The sequence below is a fragment of the Triturus cristatus genome, chromosome 3_2, assembly GCF_964204655.1.
Source record: "Triturus cristatus chromosome 3_2, aTriCri1.1, whole genome shotgun sequence".
In the NCBI taxonomy this organism is placed as follows: Eukaryota; Metazoa; Chordata; class Amphibia; order Caudata; family Salamandridae; genus Triturus; species Triturus cristatus.
In genome coordinates, this window is record NC_140584.1 from 872,779,289 (window position 1) to 872,798,699 (window position 19,411).

Here is a 19,411-nt window from a genome sequence, read left to right on the forward strand (position 1 = left end):
CCGTATCAAAACTGAAGTTCAGTCAACAATAGCAATCATAGGACTCTAATGGCTAGAAACCTTACATCAGAAATAGATCTCACATCTCCCACGATAGACACAGTTCCATGGTGATTAGCATACTAAATCCCATTTCTTTTCTACCTCGGGGGGGTTTCAAGTCTCTCATGGCGTACCGACAACCCAGACAGTGCCCTTGCCGTACCTTAAGTGCAGTAGTCTCTGAGACACATAACAATGCAACTCACACAATCACCCCCATTCTGCTTGCAACCTTCGAATGCACAGTCATGGATGTCACTAGCACACCTACCTCACTCCCCATGGACCAAATGATGAGAATCCCGAAGCTCGAGCTCACAATCTTGAACAACATCATGACCCATATGATCCCAACATCGCTACTCAGTCAGTTCTCGAGTTCTCCACCTCCTTCATGCAAGCTTGACTACATCTCCACCTCTCCTCCTCTGGTCTTCTATGGACAGCAGTACCCTAACACTGATGTTGTGAAAGCCTCCTCACCACCTGACCCTTGCCCCAAACCTTGACTACTTGTCCCACTCTTCTCATGAATCCAGACTTGACCAGATCACTCAGGACCTACAACAGCTTAAGGCAGACTTAAAAGAGCGAATAAATATCACCTCAGATCTGATGAAAGATTGGTGGTCTCACAGGTGTCCCGCTAGGAACAGGCACACTTAATCATTGCTAAGGCCAGTTCCATCCAACTTGAATCGATCGTCCCGTGTGACTGCACTTACCATCTCTGCATCACTTTCATCTTTTCATCATGTCGGAGTACAAATTGTCTCAACTAAAGAAACCCAGACACAGGAAAAGGAACATGTGAAACACAAACCTAAATTAAATGTTATCCTTCAGCAATAATACATTACCTCCTCCTTTTAACTTATCTGATGTCCATGGCCTCACAGTCCATTACAACAATTCCATGTTAAGCATTATTAATGCAATTGATGAAATTACCCAACTACAACTGAAAAGAATTTCCACCAAAGACTCCAAGCCATGGTTTAATGGCAGCCTAAATGCTGATAGATGCAATCTGAGACTATCTGAATGCTCGTGGAGATTCTCACCGTCCCTCAAGCACCTTAAACACCTGAGATCGATGAGGAGCATCTACAACAAACGGATCAGAAGTGCAAAAGCAAATTTCTTTAGAAATCAACTAGATAAGTCACCCCAAAAAAACTATTCAAGTTTCTTAGGCGACAATCCAGCAGCTAACCTAATTCTCCCACTATAGGGTCTAGTCTGCTGCCAAACTGCGAGGAATTTGCCCCCTTCTTCCTCGAAAAGACAAAGAAGATTGAAAGTGATTTAATGTCACCAATCACCAACATTCTGACTCTGGTAAAGCTCTTCAAGAAATGTATCCATGCCCAACTTTGCAACCGCATAGACCAATTCCATCTCCTTGACCAATTCCAATGTGGCTTCCGTCAGAGTCACTGCACTAAAACTGCCCTTACACACATAGTTGAGGACGCGTTAAAAATGCTGTGTCAGAACAAATTTTGCCTTATAATCCTCCTAGACCTCTCGTCAGCTTTTGATACTGTCAAATCTGACAGCCTTCTAGAATGCAGGATGGGTCTATCTGGGTCTGTTTTAAACTAGTTTGCATAGTTTCTCTACAATAGAATGCTAAGAATTGAGGTCAATTAGTCCCTGTCCAAATCCTCACCGGTCACATTCTGGGTACCACAAGGCTCCATGCTCTCACCCACTCCCTGAAGCCTTTAACTCAAATTTTGTAATCATCTAACATTTACTATCGCATGTATACTGATGGGACCCAACTGTACCTGAAAATCTCTTCCCCTGAGGATATCAGGTGCCTCAAAACAACTCTTCTCGAACCTCAAAACTGGCTGCCCTCTAACCACCTCTAACTAAAGACTCTCAAAATAGAATTCCTCCTAATCGCCCAGCCCAAGCTGTCTCCCATAATTTAAGAATCGGAAACAATTAACTGCTTTTAACTGCATAACACACATCATAGATTTTGCAAGATCACTGAGAATAACATTAGATAAGAACCTGAACATGCAGAAGTACATCAGCACTGCCACAGGAGGAGCGAATTTCCAAATGAGCATTTTAAGAAACATTAAACCCTTCCTCCCCATGATAACTTCAAGTCAGCTGTACAAGCCCTAGTAATCTCCAGGCTGAATTATGGAAGTGTAATTCTCTGTGGTTTACCCAGATACAAGTTGCCACACCTAGGGGCATCTCTTAATTCTGCGACAAGGCTCATCACAGGATACAAAATAAACAACCACATCTCACCAGAATTGAAGCATCTTGAATCCCTCAACTGCGGCTTCAAAAAAAGGAGTTAAAGCCTTACTGATGAATACTTTTCTGAACTAGCATTCACAAACTCTATCCTATGGACCACGTTATTGAGCATTCTCTTCACCCACGTCTAGAACTTCATACCTATGCTCTTGTTTGTTTACATATCTGCTTTGTCCTTCAGGGAGCTTTCTCCCCTCTCCTTGACTTTGCAAAATCCAGTTTCGTTCTTTAATTTGTTGTTTACTTTTGGTCCACTTGTTTCCTTTACCAGACTAATTGTAAAGTGCTCTGATACCCTCATGGGTCAAGTTCATGATATATGAAACTTTATAAATAAAATAAATACATACATATGTGTTTTGCCTTGTCACAGTTTCGACTCAAAAAGTAGCATTGAGGGTTAATTGGCATACTGCAAAACACATTGTGTAACATGCAGATGACATTTTTTATTTTTATTTTATGTAGATGGGTAAGTGGATTACTGCTTTTGATAGAGAGACCCTTTAGTTAGTGCTGAAAACCACAAACACCATGTTACGCTTAAATTCTGACTCTGTGTTTCACTTGGCAATGAATTCTTAACATATAATGCTGACCAGTGAGAACGATATGTGACTTCTACACCTCGAAATACTCTTGTTCATTGATTTATACACTTCTACACTAATGATATTATGTGTATGTGGAATGTAAAGCTCTGACACCCTACATCATCCTTTTTCTTTGTGTGCTGCTAGCACACACAATGAGGAATTCATCTGAATTGATTGATTTTGTGCAGGAAGGTGTCCCTTTCTTGCACAAAATCAATAAGCCCTGCACCGCAGGCACCCTTGCAATGGTGCAAGGGTGCCTGCTCTGGCTCAAGGCAGCCCCTTGTGCGCCGGTGCTGGGGAAAAGGACAGGATGCGCCGTATCACATAGATATGCCACATTCCTGCCCTTTTCTTTTGACGTAGGGAAGCACAGCAAGATTCCTTGCAACGCTACTCTACATCAAACCTCATAAATGAAGCCTACCATTTTTTGAACAACCATGACTGATGACATCATCAGCTAACACTATCTAATCTTTAATCCTTGACGGGAGAATCACTGGAGATGTCCATGCACCACTTCGCATATCTGGACCCGGATCCCTGCATTTTTTTAATGAAAGCTGTTTCTAGCCTGCGAGAAGTTTCTTCCGCGTGGCTGGAGTCTGTAATGTTGTAAGTAGGGTGCCTAAGGATGACTCTGGGGACAGTAGAACGAGGTTAAACTCTTTTATTTAAGCTTATTACAAGAGCGCCGGGCAAGATGCGATCGCGCGGTCGATCTGCCGACTCGCGCATGCGCAGATCACTTGTGCGCTCTGTCCTCGCGCGCTACGTAGCCACGTAGCGTGCGAGGACTAGAGTGCAACACTACATATCTCCCTCCTTTTACATTGTCAATAGAGGATAAGGTCCTTAAGGTCTTGAAGGTTTCCTAGCTCCCCTCTAGATCAAAGTCTCGAAAGTGGCTGGGTCTTACCACCACTCTGCCTGCTCGGGTACGCCTTACTGGAGTGGAAGAACCATCTGGGGAACCGTTCACAGCTGGACTCCCCACCCTGTCTCGGGGAGTACCTCGTTCACCTCTCCTCGGGGTACCGCTCTCCTCTCCCTGCAGTTCCTCCGTCTCCGTCGTTCCTGGTTCTTCCGGCTCCTCACGGCTCTCTTCCACATTGGTGTCTCCTTCCTCCGCTGATTTACTTCCTTCATTTTCGCTTGGCTTAGGTTCTAGTTGCGTCTTTTCATTCTCTTCCCGGGGCCATCTTAGGATCTTGTTGCATTTGGACATGCGATCTTGGGACCACACATTCCCATCGCTGAGCAATGCTGCCCTCTCGTACACTTCCTTCACCTGTAGGGGTGGACTGTACTTGCTGTCTCCTTTCTTTCTCCATGTAGCCAATCTAACTCTCACCCATTCTCCTCTCTCCACGGTTGTTTCCTTCACTTTTCTCCTCTGATTGTAGTATTCTGTGTATATCCTCTGGGCCTTCTCCAGGTTGTGCTGTACCACCGCAGGAGACCATTTGCTGGTGATAGTCTTTTCTCTCCAGGTCACATTGTCCTTGGTGAAGGGGTGTCTTCCTCTTAAGATTTGGAATGGGCTATACCCCGTTCCCGTGGGGGTAATGCGATAGGCCCATATCATGTTCTGTATCTCCTTCTCCCAATCTTTCCCCATCATGATGGCTGCTTGAATGGACCCCATAAGGACTCTGTTGAATCGCTCCACGTGTCCATTACTCGACGGATGATACACCGCGGTGTGTCGTAGTTTGATTCCATTTCTCTCGGCGTACTTGTACCACTTTTCCGATGTGAATTGAGGCCCGTTGTCACTCAGGATGGTTCTCGGAATCCCTTCTCGTAGGAAAACGGTAGTTAGGAACTTGATCACTGTCTCGGCGTCCATTACTTCTTGCACGTGTATCTCCGGCCACTTTGAATATTTGTCAACTAGGACGCATAAGTATTGGGGCGTTCCTTGGGTGTCAAGCACCGGTCCCAGAATGTCCACAGCTACTTCTTCCCACGGCCTACTCGGCAGTGTGAACTTTCCCAAAGCTGGTCGTAGGGGATTCAGTGTTTTGTCCGCTCTTTGGCACTGATCGCATTGTCTCACGTGTCTTTCCACCTGAGCGTCCATCCCTGGCCACCAGTACATGTGCTTCGCTCTCGCTTTAGTTTTTACTATTCCTAGATGTCCTTCATGTAGTAGGGCTATCAGTCGAGAGACTAACGCTGCTGGAGGGATTACTTTATCCCCTCTGTACAGGAATATGCCTTTGTCCCCCACCGATAGTTCTTCCCTGACTTCGTAGTATTTCCTGAGCGTCTCACCTAACCGTTTTTTCTCCGGCCATCCCTGAATTATGTTCTCTTTGACTTCACTAATCTCCCTGCCTTCTTCGTATGCTAGAGTCCAGTCTTGCTTGCTTATCACTCTCTCAGGATTTTCCATCACCGCTACCATTTCTTCTTCTTCTGCTGTTGTGTTGGGGCTTCTTCCATGGCTGCCGCTCTACACAGGTAATCTGCCACTTTGTTTCGTGTCCCTGGTATGTACTCCACATCATACCTGTACTCTAGTAACTTGAGTGTCATTTTTGCAATGCGTGGCTTGGCACTGGCATGCCCACTCGAGGTGAGTACTTTGACTAGTGGTTTATGATCCGTTTTGAGTTTGAACCCTGTGCCCCATAGAAATTGGCGGAACTTCCCCATGGCCCACACTACCGCTAGCATCTCCTTCTCGATTACGCTATATTTCTGTTCGGTGGGTGATAGCGTTCTTGATGCGAAACTGAGAGTCTCCTTCGTTCCTTCTCTCCTCTCCTGCATGAGGACTGCTCCCAGTCCTTTCTCACTGGCATCCGTTGTCAGTATTGATCGCCCTTGCGGGTCATATCCCTGCAGTGGCACTGCTTGGCTGATGTCTTTCTTCAGGGTTTCAAATTCCTTTTGCGCTTCTTCTGTCCATTTGTATATCGTTTCGTCCCTCGTTAACTGTCGTAGGTGGTGTGTTTTGGTGGCAAAATGTTGCACAAACTTACTGTAATATTCCGCCATCCCCAAGAAGGATCGCACCTCTTCTTTGTTGGTTGGGGCCCTAGCATTGCATATCGCTTCCACATTTGCGCGTTTAGGCGTGATGCCTTGTCCTCCTATTTCATGACCTAGGTAGGTAACTGACGTCATTCCCAGTCGGCACTTCTCCCATTCTGCTGTCAGGCCGTTGTTTTCTAGCACACGGAGTACCTTATCCAGCTTTTCATCATGATTTTTTCTATCTGTCCCCATCACCAGTTTGTCATCTTGAAAGTACTGGATGCCCTCTATGTCCTGGAATAGGCGATGCATTAACTTCTGGAACACCGCTGCTGCTGAGGCAAGGCCGGACGGCATTCTGCGGAATTGATAGCATCCAAAGGGTGTTAGGTGATAGGCCGAGGTAAGGTCAATGGTGGAAAACCACTTCATCCCCTTGGTTTTGGACAGCATTTCTTCGATACGGGGTAATGGGAATTTTTCCACGACTAGGCATTTGTTCAGTTCTCGGAGGTCCATACACAGGCGAACTTTCCCATTGGGTTTCATGGCCACTACCAAGGGGGCGAGCCATTCCGAGCTGTCTATGGGCTCCATTATTCCATTTTGCTCCAATCTGCGGAGTTCCATCTGCACTGCTTCTTTTACAGCTAGGGGCACGTTGCGGACTTTGTGGGACACTGGTCTGGAGTTCTCTTTGAGTACAATCTTGTGCGTGAATTTCTCCAGTTTCCCGACCTTCCCTCCAAATACTTTCGGGAATTTGTTCTTCATCTCTTCCAGTCCCGGCCAGGTCCCGGGTGCTGTCATAAGCACTTGTGTGTCTCCTCCTGGGTCCAACTTGATCCCCAGATCGCCCTGATCCATCCATCCTAGGACGGATGGGCCCTTTTCCGCTACATATAGTTTGCACTCCGCACTTCTTCCTCTGAATTCAAAGATCAGCTTCCTGTATCCCACCATGGGAATTGGTTCACCCGTGTACGATACAGGTCGTATATCTTGTGGTTCTAACTTTGATCCCAAGCTGGGCTCGAATTCTTCCTTCCACACTGCTCTTTGAATGATGGTGTAGGGGGATCCTGAGTCTATTACTATCTTGATTCTCACTCCTCCTATGACCATGTCACATTGTGGTTTGCGGGAGCGCTTTCCATCTATACCAAGTACTTGGTCTTCCACACATAGTACCTCTGCATCTTCCTCTTGCTCTTCTTCTTCCTCCTGTTGATCATGCATAACATATTTCGCCATCGGTCTCTTCGTTTTTCGTCGACAAACCTTTTCATAGTGTCCCATTATGCTGCAGAACATACACTTCGCTTGAAACGCAGGGCAACGTTTGTCCTGGGCTGTATGCCCTTGACTTCCGCACCTGTAGCATGACCCGTTGTTGTCTCTACTCTGCTTCCAGGTTTGCCCTTGTTTCCGTTTCCATTTAGTCGGACCTTTGCCTTCCGGGGGGCATGGTTTTACTCCTTCCCTGTGGTTCTCCGTCGTCGACTTTGTTCACCATGGTCTTCTGGAGCGTCTCCCTTTTCGCTGCGTCAGCGCACCTCTTTGTCAATTCCGCCTTTTTTACCTTGGCAATTACTTCTTTTAGTGACGCGTCGCTGTTTGCCAACAGCTTGTCCTGCACACTTTTGTTGGTGGTGTGCATGACTATCTGGTCTTTTATGAACTCGTCATGCAGAGTTCCATACTTGCATGTCACCGCTAACTTCCTCAACACTGCAACATACTCGTCTATGGATTCGCCAGTCTCTTGTTTCCTTTGTTGGAAATTGTATCTGTCAATTGAAACACTCACCGCTGGACGGTAGTGGATGTCTAGATCCTCAATGGTGTGCTTAAATACGTCGTCGTCGGCAGCTTGTCTGGGTGTGGGGACCACTGTTCCCAATAAGCTGCGCGGGTGAGCGCGCGCGCACAGAAGTCACCCTAAGCGCGCAGTGTGCTGTATTTAGCGCGCACTCCAGCGACACCGTTCGCGCCGCCGCGTTTAAAATGCGAGCGGCGCGAAAAACTGCCATTTCCTCGTTGCCGGAGACGACGTCTTGCAGTGCACAGCTGTGAGGCTGAGAGGGGTCCTTTGAATAAGTATTCGTGTTAATTGCAGCACACACGGGCGCTGCAATTAACATGAATAGTAACTCAAAGGGGCCCGATCAGCCCCAGCTGTGCACTGTACGAAAATGAGGTGTCAAACACAGCATGTGTTTAAGCACATGTCGTTTGAGACTGCTTGAGACCCTTTGTGTTGCCTTTCCCCAGCTCTCCTGTAAGGGAGAGATGAACGGTCTTCAACGTCAAAAGTAAACAGCATCTGTTAACGCATGACTGTCCGCAAAGTCTTATTACACATAACTGCAGCTCACACGGACAGAAAAAGTAAAAACCCTTCTTACGTACAGTAAGAAAAGGTTCGGCATCATCAACTCCAACAAAAACATATGGCTGTATAACATCATAATATAGCAATCTAAAGATGCACAGGCAGATGCATTCTTCGCAATAACGCATTCTCAGTAGATCCTGGGCGACTCACTGCTTTAAAAATCTGCATAATCGAAATCAGCAACCAATCACATTCAGCCTGCCTTTTCCTGACACACAGGGATTCCCTGCTCTCTGCTCCGGAAACAGACAGAGGACGACAGTGTGAAAGTTAAAGTTCATTCAGGTAATCAGAGGGTAGCCATAGTTTTGCTTGTGCTTTGGCTCCCAGCAACAAACACATTTTTACTTATTGAAAAATTAAGAGAACCAGTTGGTAAACTCACAGCAAAGACAATCTAGCGTTACTTCCACAGTTTTCATCACTGCACTAAATGAGCACTATTACCATTTCAAGATGGCTATGCATAGTCAGGCTGTGCGAAGAGCGTGTTTTACTACAGATCAGACTGAATCACCAGAGCGCTTACTCTGTCGAAGCACAGCCGCACCCGCGCTCTGGTTTCACATCATACTGTGCCAAAACTGTGTATTCGTGTTCACTGCTTTGATTTTGATGCTCGAGCCAAGACAGATTTTTCTGGAAGTTTCATCCTAAAATATCTTTGCAAGATGTTCCACTTCCTATCTGAAAGCGATTTACATGTTCAGAGGCAAAGTGCTATTTGCACTCATTTTGATTACTGCAGTGCTTTACAAGAGGGAAAATTGGGAAAACTCGTCACAAAACTGCAGGTTCCACAAGACTGTGCAGGAAGACCGTTTTCAATCAGAATATTTGGTCCAGATTAGGAACTGTCAATCCGCCGAAAGAGTCACACTGATTGCTGGTGCATAAGAAGCGACCAGGCAAGGTTGCAAGCGTGGAAACAAACGGAGTAGCAACCAGCTACCTTTAAATTTTTAAATGTTGGACCACAGACCATATGTATGACAATGTCTTTTGTCTCCCTGAACAAAGGAACTCTTCCCAAGTTCACATCTACGAGCCTAACAAGACGATGGCATTCGACCAAGGGTCACGCGTCGTGAAAGACCTCCCGCAAAAGCTATCAATAAGTATTTGTAGAGCGCGCTAATCACCCCACTGGGTATCCATTTGCTACGGAATATAACGGAAAGTTTCACTTTGAGATGAACCCTGAATGCCCAAGAAAGCGTTGACATGAACAACACCTCATCTTACCACCCGGTTTCAACGTATGCAGCTTTTCCAGGCCCTACAAACCTTTAGGCATCTCTGCACTATCAAAGTATCCAAAATACGGTTTATGTTTCTTGTACAGAGGATTTCGTTCACTGGGGACTCATTACTTGTCGGGACAGTTTTTATCCTAATATTCATCAGAATAGGAACGGAAACTTTCAGTGTTTGTTTCCGTCTTCCAGCCCTTCCTCAAATGAAGAAAGGAGCATCCATTTATAGCAGTTAGCTGTTCCACAAATGCAACTCTGTCCATTCCCTTCCTCTTCAGATCAGGAATTTTCTGCAACAACTCTGTGACACCTACAAACACTATTTCCAACTTCTTCTTTCATTACATATCAAGAAAAAACGTTTTATAACGCTATGCCAATCTGCCCCAATGGCACAGGAGGACATCACAGCAGCATACTTTACCGTCACCTGGCTAAGCTCATAGCAGATAAGATATAGTCTTAAAACCTGCCGCTATGGTCTAAGCTGCTAACTAAAGCCTTGCTTCGCAATGCTAGGTTTAATTTCAAGGCAAGAGCAAAAATTAAGGAAGGGGACCAGAAACGGTCCACATGGCCTCTTGCGGCAGGTTAGAGGGCTACCACAATTAAGGGTCACTTTCTTTTGTTTTTTTTTAATAATACGATCCATGACTGGGAAGGACTTCGGGCTATGCACAACCTTTTCCAAGGAAAGATGTGGTGAAGATTCGAGGCACTCACCCGGCCTGCCGTCAGACCGCCAACTTCACCAATTCATGTTCTACTGCCAACCCAGCTACATCGTTTCCCTGGCTTTAGGGCACGTTAGCAATTCAAAAGTGTGTCTTCTGCGGCTCTACGCATTACAGCATTAGAACTTTCAAGGCGCAGGTTTTTTTTTAATACAGTTTACCACTAGCTGACATTCCCATTTTCTCCAAAAGCTCTCAAGTTCCCAGCGTTCTAATATTGCATATGACAACACCATAGGGGGCTACAATTATCATTAAATGATCTCTAGTCGAGTTATTGACAGAAGCGAGAGGACAGAGAATGTAGCAAATGTGACAGAGGAGTCAGAACGGCTATAAAGATATCTCAACGTTCTGGTCAATAATGTAGCAATGCTCTAAATTAAACAGGGGAACGCCACAATGATGACACTCGCTAGAATGTTGGAGCAGGTGGCTTATTCCAACCATTATTTGATCGTTGCAACTTCACTCTTCCAAATAAATCTTGCAAAATTCCAATAGTCTAAGACATCAAGCCCTTAATACACTAACAGGTGTGCTGGCGCTCATGGGGGGCTGCACGGTTTTGCGATGCCATGAAGGGCTTTTGTGATGAAAAGTAAATAGACGCAATCCTTTGCGCTTACGCAAATTTGTGCCACGGGAGTGCCTGCACAAAAACTTAGCAAATGCCCAAGAAGGCGTCCTTCATCCGCACCAGTCTAAGATCCGCTGGCGCCGTATACGTTTTTGGACCCGCAACTTATAATACAAATATATATTTATACATGGGAAAAGATAAATGCGAAAAAGGTTTCGTGTTGCATGTTTCTTAACATGTAAAGAGTATATCTATCTTAAATACTCCCCTATGTAAGCAGGTGGGATAGCTCTCCTTCCAGACCTTCTAAGGGACAACTCTGGGGCACCAGAGTCCACTAAACCTTTGCGGATTCCATCATTACCGCACCCTGAGGACCATTACATATTTTTCCTCGACAAACTTTCATCCAGGGCCACAGACAGAAAACAATGCACATCTTCTGAGCTAAGCTTTGAGCCCCAGCACTTATTGTTTTACAAATTAAGCAATGTATCCCACAGTATTTGGCAATAGTTGAAATTGCTAAATGAAGGTGAACGCTGCAGGCTACAGCAAAAAGATTCCATTCCACAACTTATTGTGTATATGTAATCTTGTGTAGGCTCTCAAAATTTACCCACCCAATGAACAGTGCTCCAGTTAAGAATCTTTAGTAAAATCTTATGATGGCACCACCGTTGGAGTCTTGTGCTTTTGTAAACATGAAGTGTACTTGCCTGTGTAACCAACTCATGTCGTGGCGGGTGTATCCAAATTGCAAATTTGCCTTAAGACACTTAACGTGGCACTGTATGTGTGGAAATGCACCATCTTCTCAGATTTTTAAGCAAAAGTTTGGAGTGATATTTGGCGCTGCACACACGCACGGTCTGGTTCCTGGCGCACATAGCCATGGCTGCAGCGCACAGAGACCCTACACTGCCGCACACAGAGGAAAAAAATTAGAAGGAACGTTGGTGGGGACTAAGTTTTGAAAAACTCTTATGCCTTCCGGGCCTAAGTTGTGCAGGAGTATTCTTTTCTTCCTCGCGCTGGGGAAGGGTTCTCCGTTTTCGTCTTCTAACGCTGCAATGTAGTTCTTGAAATATTCTCGCCAATCCTCCCACTTCATTAGGTGTTCTCCCGGTCTCGGCAAGAACGGAATTGGCGTCATTAGCGAAGATCCTTGCGCACTCATCTCGGCGCGTCTTTCTGGCGCCACCCCTGGGCCTCTTGGACTGTCTGGTACGTCTGCGCTTTCTTGCTGCACCTGCTCCTGTCATGTTTCTTCTGCTCGCCCGTCTCCGCGTGCTGCTGCCTCCGCCAGGTTCCCGATGGGTTGGAGTCTTAACTGGCCTGGTCTTGCCTGCTCCCCCTTTTTCTGGTTTCTCCTCTTGAGGTTGGCTCCAGTTCTGTCTCGTTGCCTCTGCCGCGCTCTCCCTCGTTTGCATGTAGTTCAGGGCTGGTCTACTACCCTGCAGTCCCCAGTGGTGATTTTCAGGCCGGGCTGTGCTTGCCAGGGTGGTGGGTGTGGTCTCTCAAACATTCCCCACGTACATCAAGGTCTCTTAACTCGTCGCCACTGTAATGTTGTAAGTAGGGTGCCTAAGGATGACTCTGGGGACAGCAGAACGAGGTTAAACTCTTTTATTTAAGCTTATTACAAGAGCGCCGGGCAAGACGCGATCGCGCGGTCGATCTGCCGACTCGCGCATGCGCAGATCACTTTTGCGCTCTGTCCTCGCGCGCTACGTAGCCACGTAGCGTGCGAGGACTAGAGCGCAACACTACAGAGGCCAAATGCATTTTTTAAGTAATATACGTTGCAACTTACGATGACTTTTTTTTTTTTTACCTACAAAAACATATGAAGGCGGCACTGACTTTGTACTTGGTAAACAACGCCGGTGCCTTCAGTAGAGTTCTGCTTTTACTGGTATCTACAATCACTTGAACGATCTTGACTCCGTGTTTTTAGGCTTTCTCTGTCAACAGTTCATGGAGTGACGATTCCTTATTAGGAATATACAATTTTAGTAATATCCAAAAATGGATAAAGCAATAACCGAAAATATACATGTTGCTCACACACTTAAAAATCCATTAACCCTGCACATAGCGGCCAGTAACAAAACAAAAAAAAGCTACTGCTACCTTATGCGGCAGTTTATCGTGTCGCCACAGCGCCACCTTTTGGTTAGTAGGGGGACTGTAGTCCAAAATTGCTGGGAAACGAATGTATATTGCTTTGTACGGTTTCATTGCTTACTGTGAACCATTCTGAAAATCACAGTGTGCGTTTCACACCGAACGCTTGTACATTGACAGTGCTCTTTCCTGCCCTACATGTGTGGTCAGTTAAGGAGGATGACCATTATCCAATTTTTAGTCGAGGTGTTTGCAGACAAGTTGCTCACAACACTTGACAAAGAAATATATTCCTGTACAAATGTCAACTGACTCATGACTAAACCTTTACCTTTAGCGGTTTTAATGGAAAATGTTATAACATGTAATGAAAAGTGACATTACTAAAACAGGAGTGCATTTCCCGAGTTGGCTGAAGCACCTACATTCCAAAGAGGCAGAAATACCAAGGCAGCACTCTTCACGAGTGGCCCGGTCGTTGGGTGTTCTTTATTGTACCTGATAAAATCCGAATCCACCACGTCGACATTTATCTGGTACGATACCCAGCACGCAACTAAGAGTGTCTGAGGAATAATATGCATGTTTTGATGCTTAGTGCACAAAAAACCCTGTTCTAGTAAATACTGGAGATTTCCCCTTGAAAAATATCGGCAAGCTTGACCTGCTATTTATCACAAACCTCATCATGGTGAGAGGTAAGATATCAGTAGTTACAGCACGTACTGCAAGTGGCTGGGCCGCTTGTAATGAGCGCATATTAAGAACATCATTCATAACCAAAAGCAGCCAAACTCAGAGTGCTGATCCTCAGAAAGACAGCCAATGTGGTCCAATACCTACGTTGTGCATGTTGCTTGATCATGGCCAGGCCACTTTAACTTCATGACACCCTCTTAGACACAGGTAAACATTGCAGTATAAAAACGGACGAACCGAACTTCCAGGTGCACATTCTTGTGACATAAAGGTGTATTTTTTTTTAAGTACCTAAGACAAAGGACTGCTCCGTCTCGCCTTCAGCTTCTTCCAGGATCTCGCTGCAGGCCGCCTGCAGCATCTGCAGCATCTTCTGCAGGTCTTGGAACTCGTGGGCCGGCAGGTCCCGGCATTTGCCTGTGCTGACATCCATCACGGCCAGCGCTCGGCCAGAGGGCTCCCGGATGGGGACAGCGATGTGCCTCTCACCGTAGGCGTCTGTGGTGATGACCTCTGAACTGTCCGCACATTTGAAGAGGTAGTCTCTGTGTGAAGAGACATAAACTGTTACACCTGTTGGGATCTCCTCCTATTAAATGGGACAATCCAGTGGCTCACTGCTGCGGGCTGTGAGCCTCATTTATAAGACAATGACGCAGTGCGGCGGCGCAAGCCATTTTGCTGTGCCGAGCTCTGTCATTTTCAATGCTCACAGATGCATCGTATTAACAACAATATGATGCATCCGTGTGCTTTCCCCTGCACTGGCGCACAAATGGCTGCCAAGTGCGAGCGCAGGTACCCTTGTGGCATTTTGCAAGGGTGTCTGCATTGTGGGGATGATTGCTTTGTGCACAAAAAACAATCATTGATGGTATTATCTCTTTCTTTGCATGCTGCAAAATGCAGCACGGATAGAAAGAGGAAAAGAAACAAGGAGAAATAAAAGTATTTCTTCTTGTTGTGCCACTCCTATGCCTCCATTGGGGAGGCGTAGGATTCTGACGCATTCCCAGGTTTACAGAACATTGTAAATCTGCAAATATGTGAGGTTCCATGGATATTGCGTGGGAACACCCACAGAAACATCCATGTAACATCCCTTTCATGCAGAGTAATGCATGAAAGGGTCCCATATTTCAAGGTCATGAAAAGTCACGCAGGGTGACTTTACGTGGCCTTTTAAATACAGGCAAGCCCATTGCGCTGCTGGTGCGTTGAATAAATGGAACGAACTGGTGGTGCAATGGGCTTGTAAATGAGGCCCTGTGCTTGCCTATACTAGCCAGACCTGCCAACTCACATAGTGCCACCATTTACCACACCATATCCGATCCTTTCACAGAGTCACTTGGTGAAGAGCCAATATCACATGGGGGCAGGGAAGACAAGCTGGGAGCCCCTGCACAGAGTGGGTTTCCAGCTCAACTTTGGAGGCTGTAAGCAGTCCATGCCCATTGCGCATACCACCCAGGACATCGGCAGGAGCCTCAACAAACTTTTTTTTTTTAAAGAGAGAGATGGCGGGGGCTGGTGGCAGAAGTGCCTGTCATCTAGTTCTCGCTATGAAGACCCCAACCCTCTGAGACCCGGCCCCCTCCTCACATTGTGAACATTGTTTTGAAGTTGGCAAGTCTGAGCATCCTGGACTACCTTGCTTCCTGTCCAGACGTGGCTGGTACAGGTAAGAACGTTGGGGAGGATGGGCCGGGTGAGGGGGGATTTCGACGGACGATGACCATAGAAAATTAATTATTAATTTAATTTACCCTGGTCATTGTCCGTCGAATTCCGCCCTCCCCGGCTCCACCGCCCCACCGCTCTTACCTGTGCAGGCTGCGGCTGTTTCTGTCCTGCCCAGGAAAGAACCGGTACCACCAATTCTTCGCCACCACTTTCCAAGTATGATTCTCCTATTCTGTTAATTCAATGAAAATGAGGGCTTTAGGGTATATGGGTTCACCCCACAGAATACAGCAGAGACGCCTTTTTGGTGTGGCAATTTAAAACATTTGAAATTGGCTGCCAGTTAAGTTGTTCTGTAAAATAGTTTTTGCCCACTCGACAATGCCCTTCTTGGCTCCTAGATTTAAGAGCTCAGATTCCAGCAACCGCATCATGCTTCACTAGATCATCCTTTAAGCTTCGCCCCCCTGCAGTTTCACCTTAATTTTTTTCAGAGCAAATTTTATTACTCAAGGATATAACATATGTTCCTCTTTACACTCCCCTACCCCAAATTTGTAATAGACTGCCCCATCAGTTACAGCGGTTTAATAAGTACCCCTTTTCTTTCTGAGACTTGAAACATCTGAACCATAACCCTGTCAACAATACTGCATGGTATTGCTCTAGTGTGTTTCGGCAACTGTCTAAAAATCACTTAGTAGAGATTCGTGATCTAATATGACCTGTATAATAAACTTGAAAGTTATATTAGAGAAATGCCGATTTGAAGTGTGTAGGGTGGGCCTCTATGTTCACCTTTCCTTTCAGATCTGTAGTGGGGTGGAGCGGGCCAGCTGGCTAACAGCTAGAGAGCAGGAGTGGTTTGTAGTCCCTCCCTACGTGCGCATGATGCTTTGAATGACCCTCTAGGGCTGGCCAAACCACCATACGCCCTTGGCATGTTCTCCATTGGGCTGTGTTGCACAGCCCAGTGGAGAACATACCCAGCCTTCCCAGGCACTGCCTGAGCGGCTAAGCAGGCTACTCAGACCAATCACAAGGCTGCTGCTTCAGCGTCGTGATTGGCTGGCAGAATCCGGAAGCCTTGGTGCTTCCGGTGCTTCTTCCTGCAGAGAAGAGGTGAGAAAGAGGCGTGTGGGGAGGCGGCGGCGGCGGCAAAGAATGTAAGTTCATTTTTTTTTTTTCATCCCTCCCCCGCTCTACCACCCCCATTCACAGGCAGCCGCCACTGGAAGGCTCTCTTCTAAATGTTGACAAAATATTACAGTGAAACATCTCCACTCAACTTAAGAGAACGTATCCTTGGCTTGGCATAGCCTCATCCTTGCTGCCCCTCCCCACTCAACAGGAATATGAGTGAACAGCGTTATAGTGTAAGGAGCCTCGTACCTGAATAGATTTTCCTTTCTGCGCAGCGTCCCTGGGGAAGCGTGGATCTCGGACAGCCCTGTATTATTGTCTGTTGTCATCACCTTGCGTAGAACGTAGTCTGGAACCTGGAAGTAAACACAAAAGTGTTTTATGCATCAATTCAGTCTCATTAATTTCAAGATAATGCATTTCTAGTATCTCCTTAAGGCATACCTTTCAGTCCAAACTTATTAAGTTGCACATAGACAATATGAGTTCGTAACACGTGATCCAAATGTGCGGTTGAGTTTCTACTAATTAGAAAGTAGTGCCTAATTTAGAAGTGGTTCCGTTGTCATGACTAGGCTTTCAACAGTGTGCGCTGACAGCCATTCACTTTGCAGAGTTTCTACTAATTAGAAAGTAGTGCCTAATTTAGAAGTGGTTCCGTTGTCATGACTAGGCTTTCAACAGTGTGCGCTGACAGCCATTCACTTTGCAGAGTTTCTACTAATTAGAAAGTAGTGCCTAATTTAGAAGTGGTTCCGTTGTCATGACTAGGCTTTCAACAGTGTGCGCTGACAGCCATTCACTTTGCAGACTAATAATGCACAATTCTATTAAGTGAGCAAGCCCTTTCTCCCTCTGCCTGCTGTGTTTGTCAATTTCAGCAAGTCATCGAAGAAGAAGCTTAAATCATGGTGTCTGTAATGAAATCTTTGAGTTCACTAAAGGAAGCCATGTGCAAGAAGGTCTGATATTCTGTAACTGGGTACAGTTGTTGCCGATGCTCTGTGTTTGTCATTCATTAGTTGAACCGACTATCACATTTCTGTATTACATAAAATGTTAATTCATTTCCTTAATCAGTTATTGATAACCTGTCCTATAGAATGCAATTGGTATTAGGTGTCTGGAAGTATCTTATTTACCAGAATATTGATGGGTGCACACACCCCTCCCATCAGAGCACAGTAAACATGGATCGTCTACAACGCTAAGCACCCTCTTTGGCAGCGCCAGCTCCTCGTCCAGGCGCTGTGCCCTGCACCCGCTCCCACAGGTCCCACTGGGCGCAGTGTTTGGCTGTGGAGAGCAGAAGGAGGTTCCTGGGCCAGGGCTGGACCTAGCATCGTCACCCCCATACCCTGCTAGATATTCACTCTGGCTTTAGCCTTTCAACCTTACTAGTCAATACACGCTAAGCAATGAATCATTAGCGTTGTGAGTGAGGTCACTGATTATATCATTTATTATCTCATCTGTGACATGTCAGGTCATGTCCTGTACCTAGGGGTTATGCACGTGTAGATATTTATGTCAACACAATTTCATAGCTTTAGGCGTTTAATTGTATCTACAATGCCCCTTTAGCAGAAGTGTTTTAGAGGATAATATGTTTTTCATTGCACACAACATTTTGTCTTTTAAGCAATGATTCATATCTTCGCCTGGCCAAAGGTATTTTCAGTGAATTGTTCTTCATAATACACTTTGACCCCTGCCCAAAGTATCCACTGAGCACAGACTGTAGCCATGTGGCCAGCTGGCACTGCGCCACGGAAGTGGCCCTTTGCACTGGCCAATCCTCCTGACCTCAGTGTCTACTAGGGTAGTACTCCTCAATTTTCATTTTAGACGTTTGCACACTGTTCATAACCAGAAATGATCAGTAAATAATTTAAAAGGTGGCACAGTTCAAAAACAACTACTGATGCATTCAGCAACCTTTTGGCAACCTACTACTCGCTATAGTCCTTCTTTGTCTGGCCAGCTACTGATCCAAATAGCTATCTTCTTGTAACCTGCCAGTGATCACAGTATTCTTTTTGCGACTCTCAAGCATGTATTTAATTTTGTTGCACAAGTCTGTGATCAATGGAGTGCAGGCCTGCACATTTTGAATTTGCATTTTGTTTATTTTAAAACACCTTTTCACACCACTCTGGGGTCCCCCGATACACCACAGGGTTGGTTGTGCTCCCCTCACTCCTACATGAAGTTGTGATTTGTTTTCTGCAGCACATGGTCAACGAACCGTTTTCCATACTGCCTTCATCTTGTAAAGGCAGCAGACACAAGATTTTTAATCCGCAACAGCCAGCCATACTTTTTATTGTTTACAATAATTTTGAGGTTTGCAAAACCTGCAATACTGCAGCTGATGATGGGAAAAGCAGCCATCTCACTAAATCAGGTTAGTTTTAAATTTCGACTTCGCCAAGCAGGGGTCTTCGCGTCTCTGTGAGCTCCTGGATTCCAGTCACTTTGAGGCACGTGACCTCAGTCAGTAATGCTATGGTACTTGGTATCCTGCACTCCGGCCTCCGTAGAGGGCGGGGCTTCCTCATATCTGTGTGGAATCCTGAGTCTCAGACAGCAGGGGGACTTCTTTCTCTGCCCGCAAGCTCCCTAACCTTAATACAGCATTATGGTCTGCTGTGAAGGGCTATACCAGTCGCTGAAGGATCTCTACCCATTTGATAGATACGAGGCACAGGTGAGGGCTTATAACACGGGAGAGGGCCTTTAACAACCTGGGATGGCCTGAAGCAAGAGGCTATAATGCTAGTGGAACATTGCAGCCACTGAGGGTAGGAAGTTTAAAATTGAGTAGGCGGAGACAATGGAGCAGAAGGCCCATACAA

General features: G+C 45.9%; 1 protein-coding gene across 4 annotated transcripts in view; it reads right to left on the minus strand.

The window, feature by feature from the left end:
* Window positions 1–19,411, minus strand: part of EFCAB5 (EF-hand calcium binding domain 5) — a 592,664-nt gene that overhangs the window by 44,060 nt on the left and 529,193 nt on the right. For all 4 annotated transcript variants that reach the window (XM_085649237.1, XM_085649235.1, XM_085649236.1 and 1 more), the window contains exons 17-18: window positions 16,803–16,909; window positions 14,016–14,269 (exon numbers count right to left, since the gene is read on the minus strand). In XM_085649237.1, coding sequence (XP_085505363.1) covers window positions 14,016–14,269; window positions 16,803–16,909 — 361 coding nt within the window. The remainder of the gene's footprint in view (window positions 1–14,015; window positions 14,270–16,802; window positions 16,910–19,411) is intronic.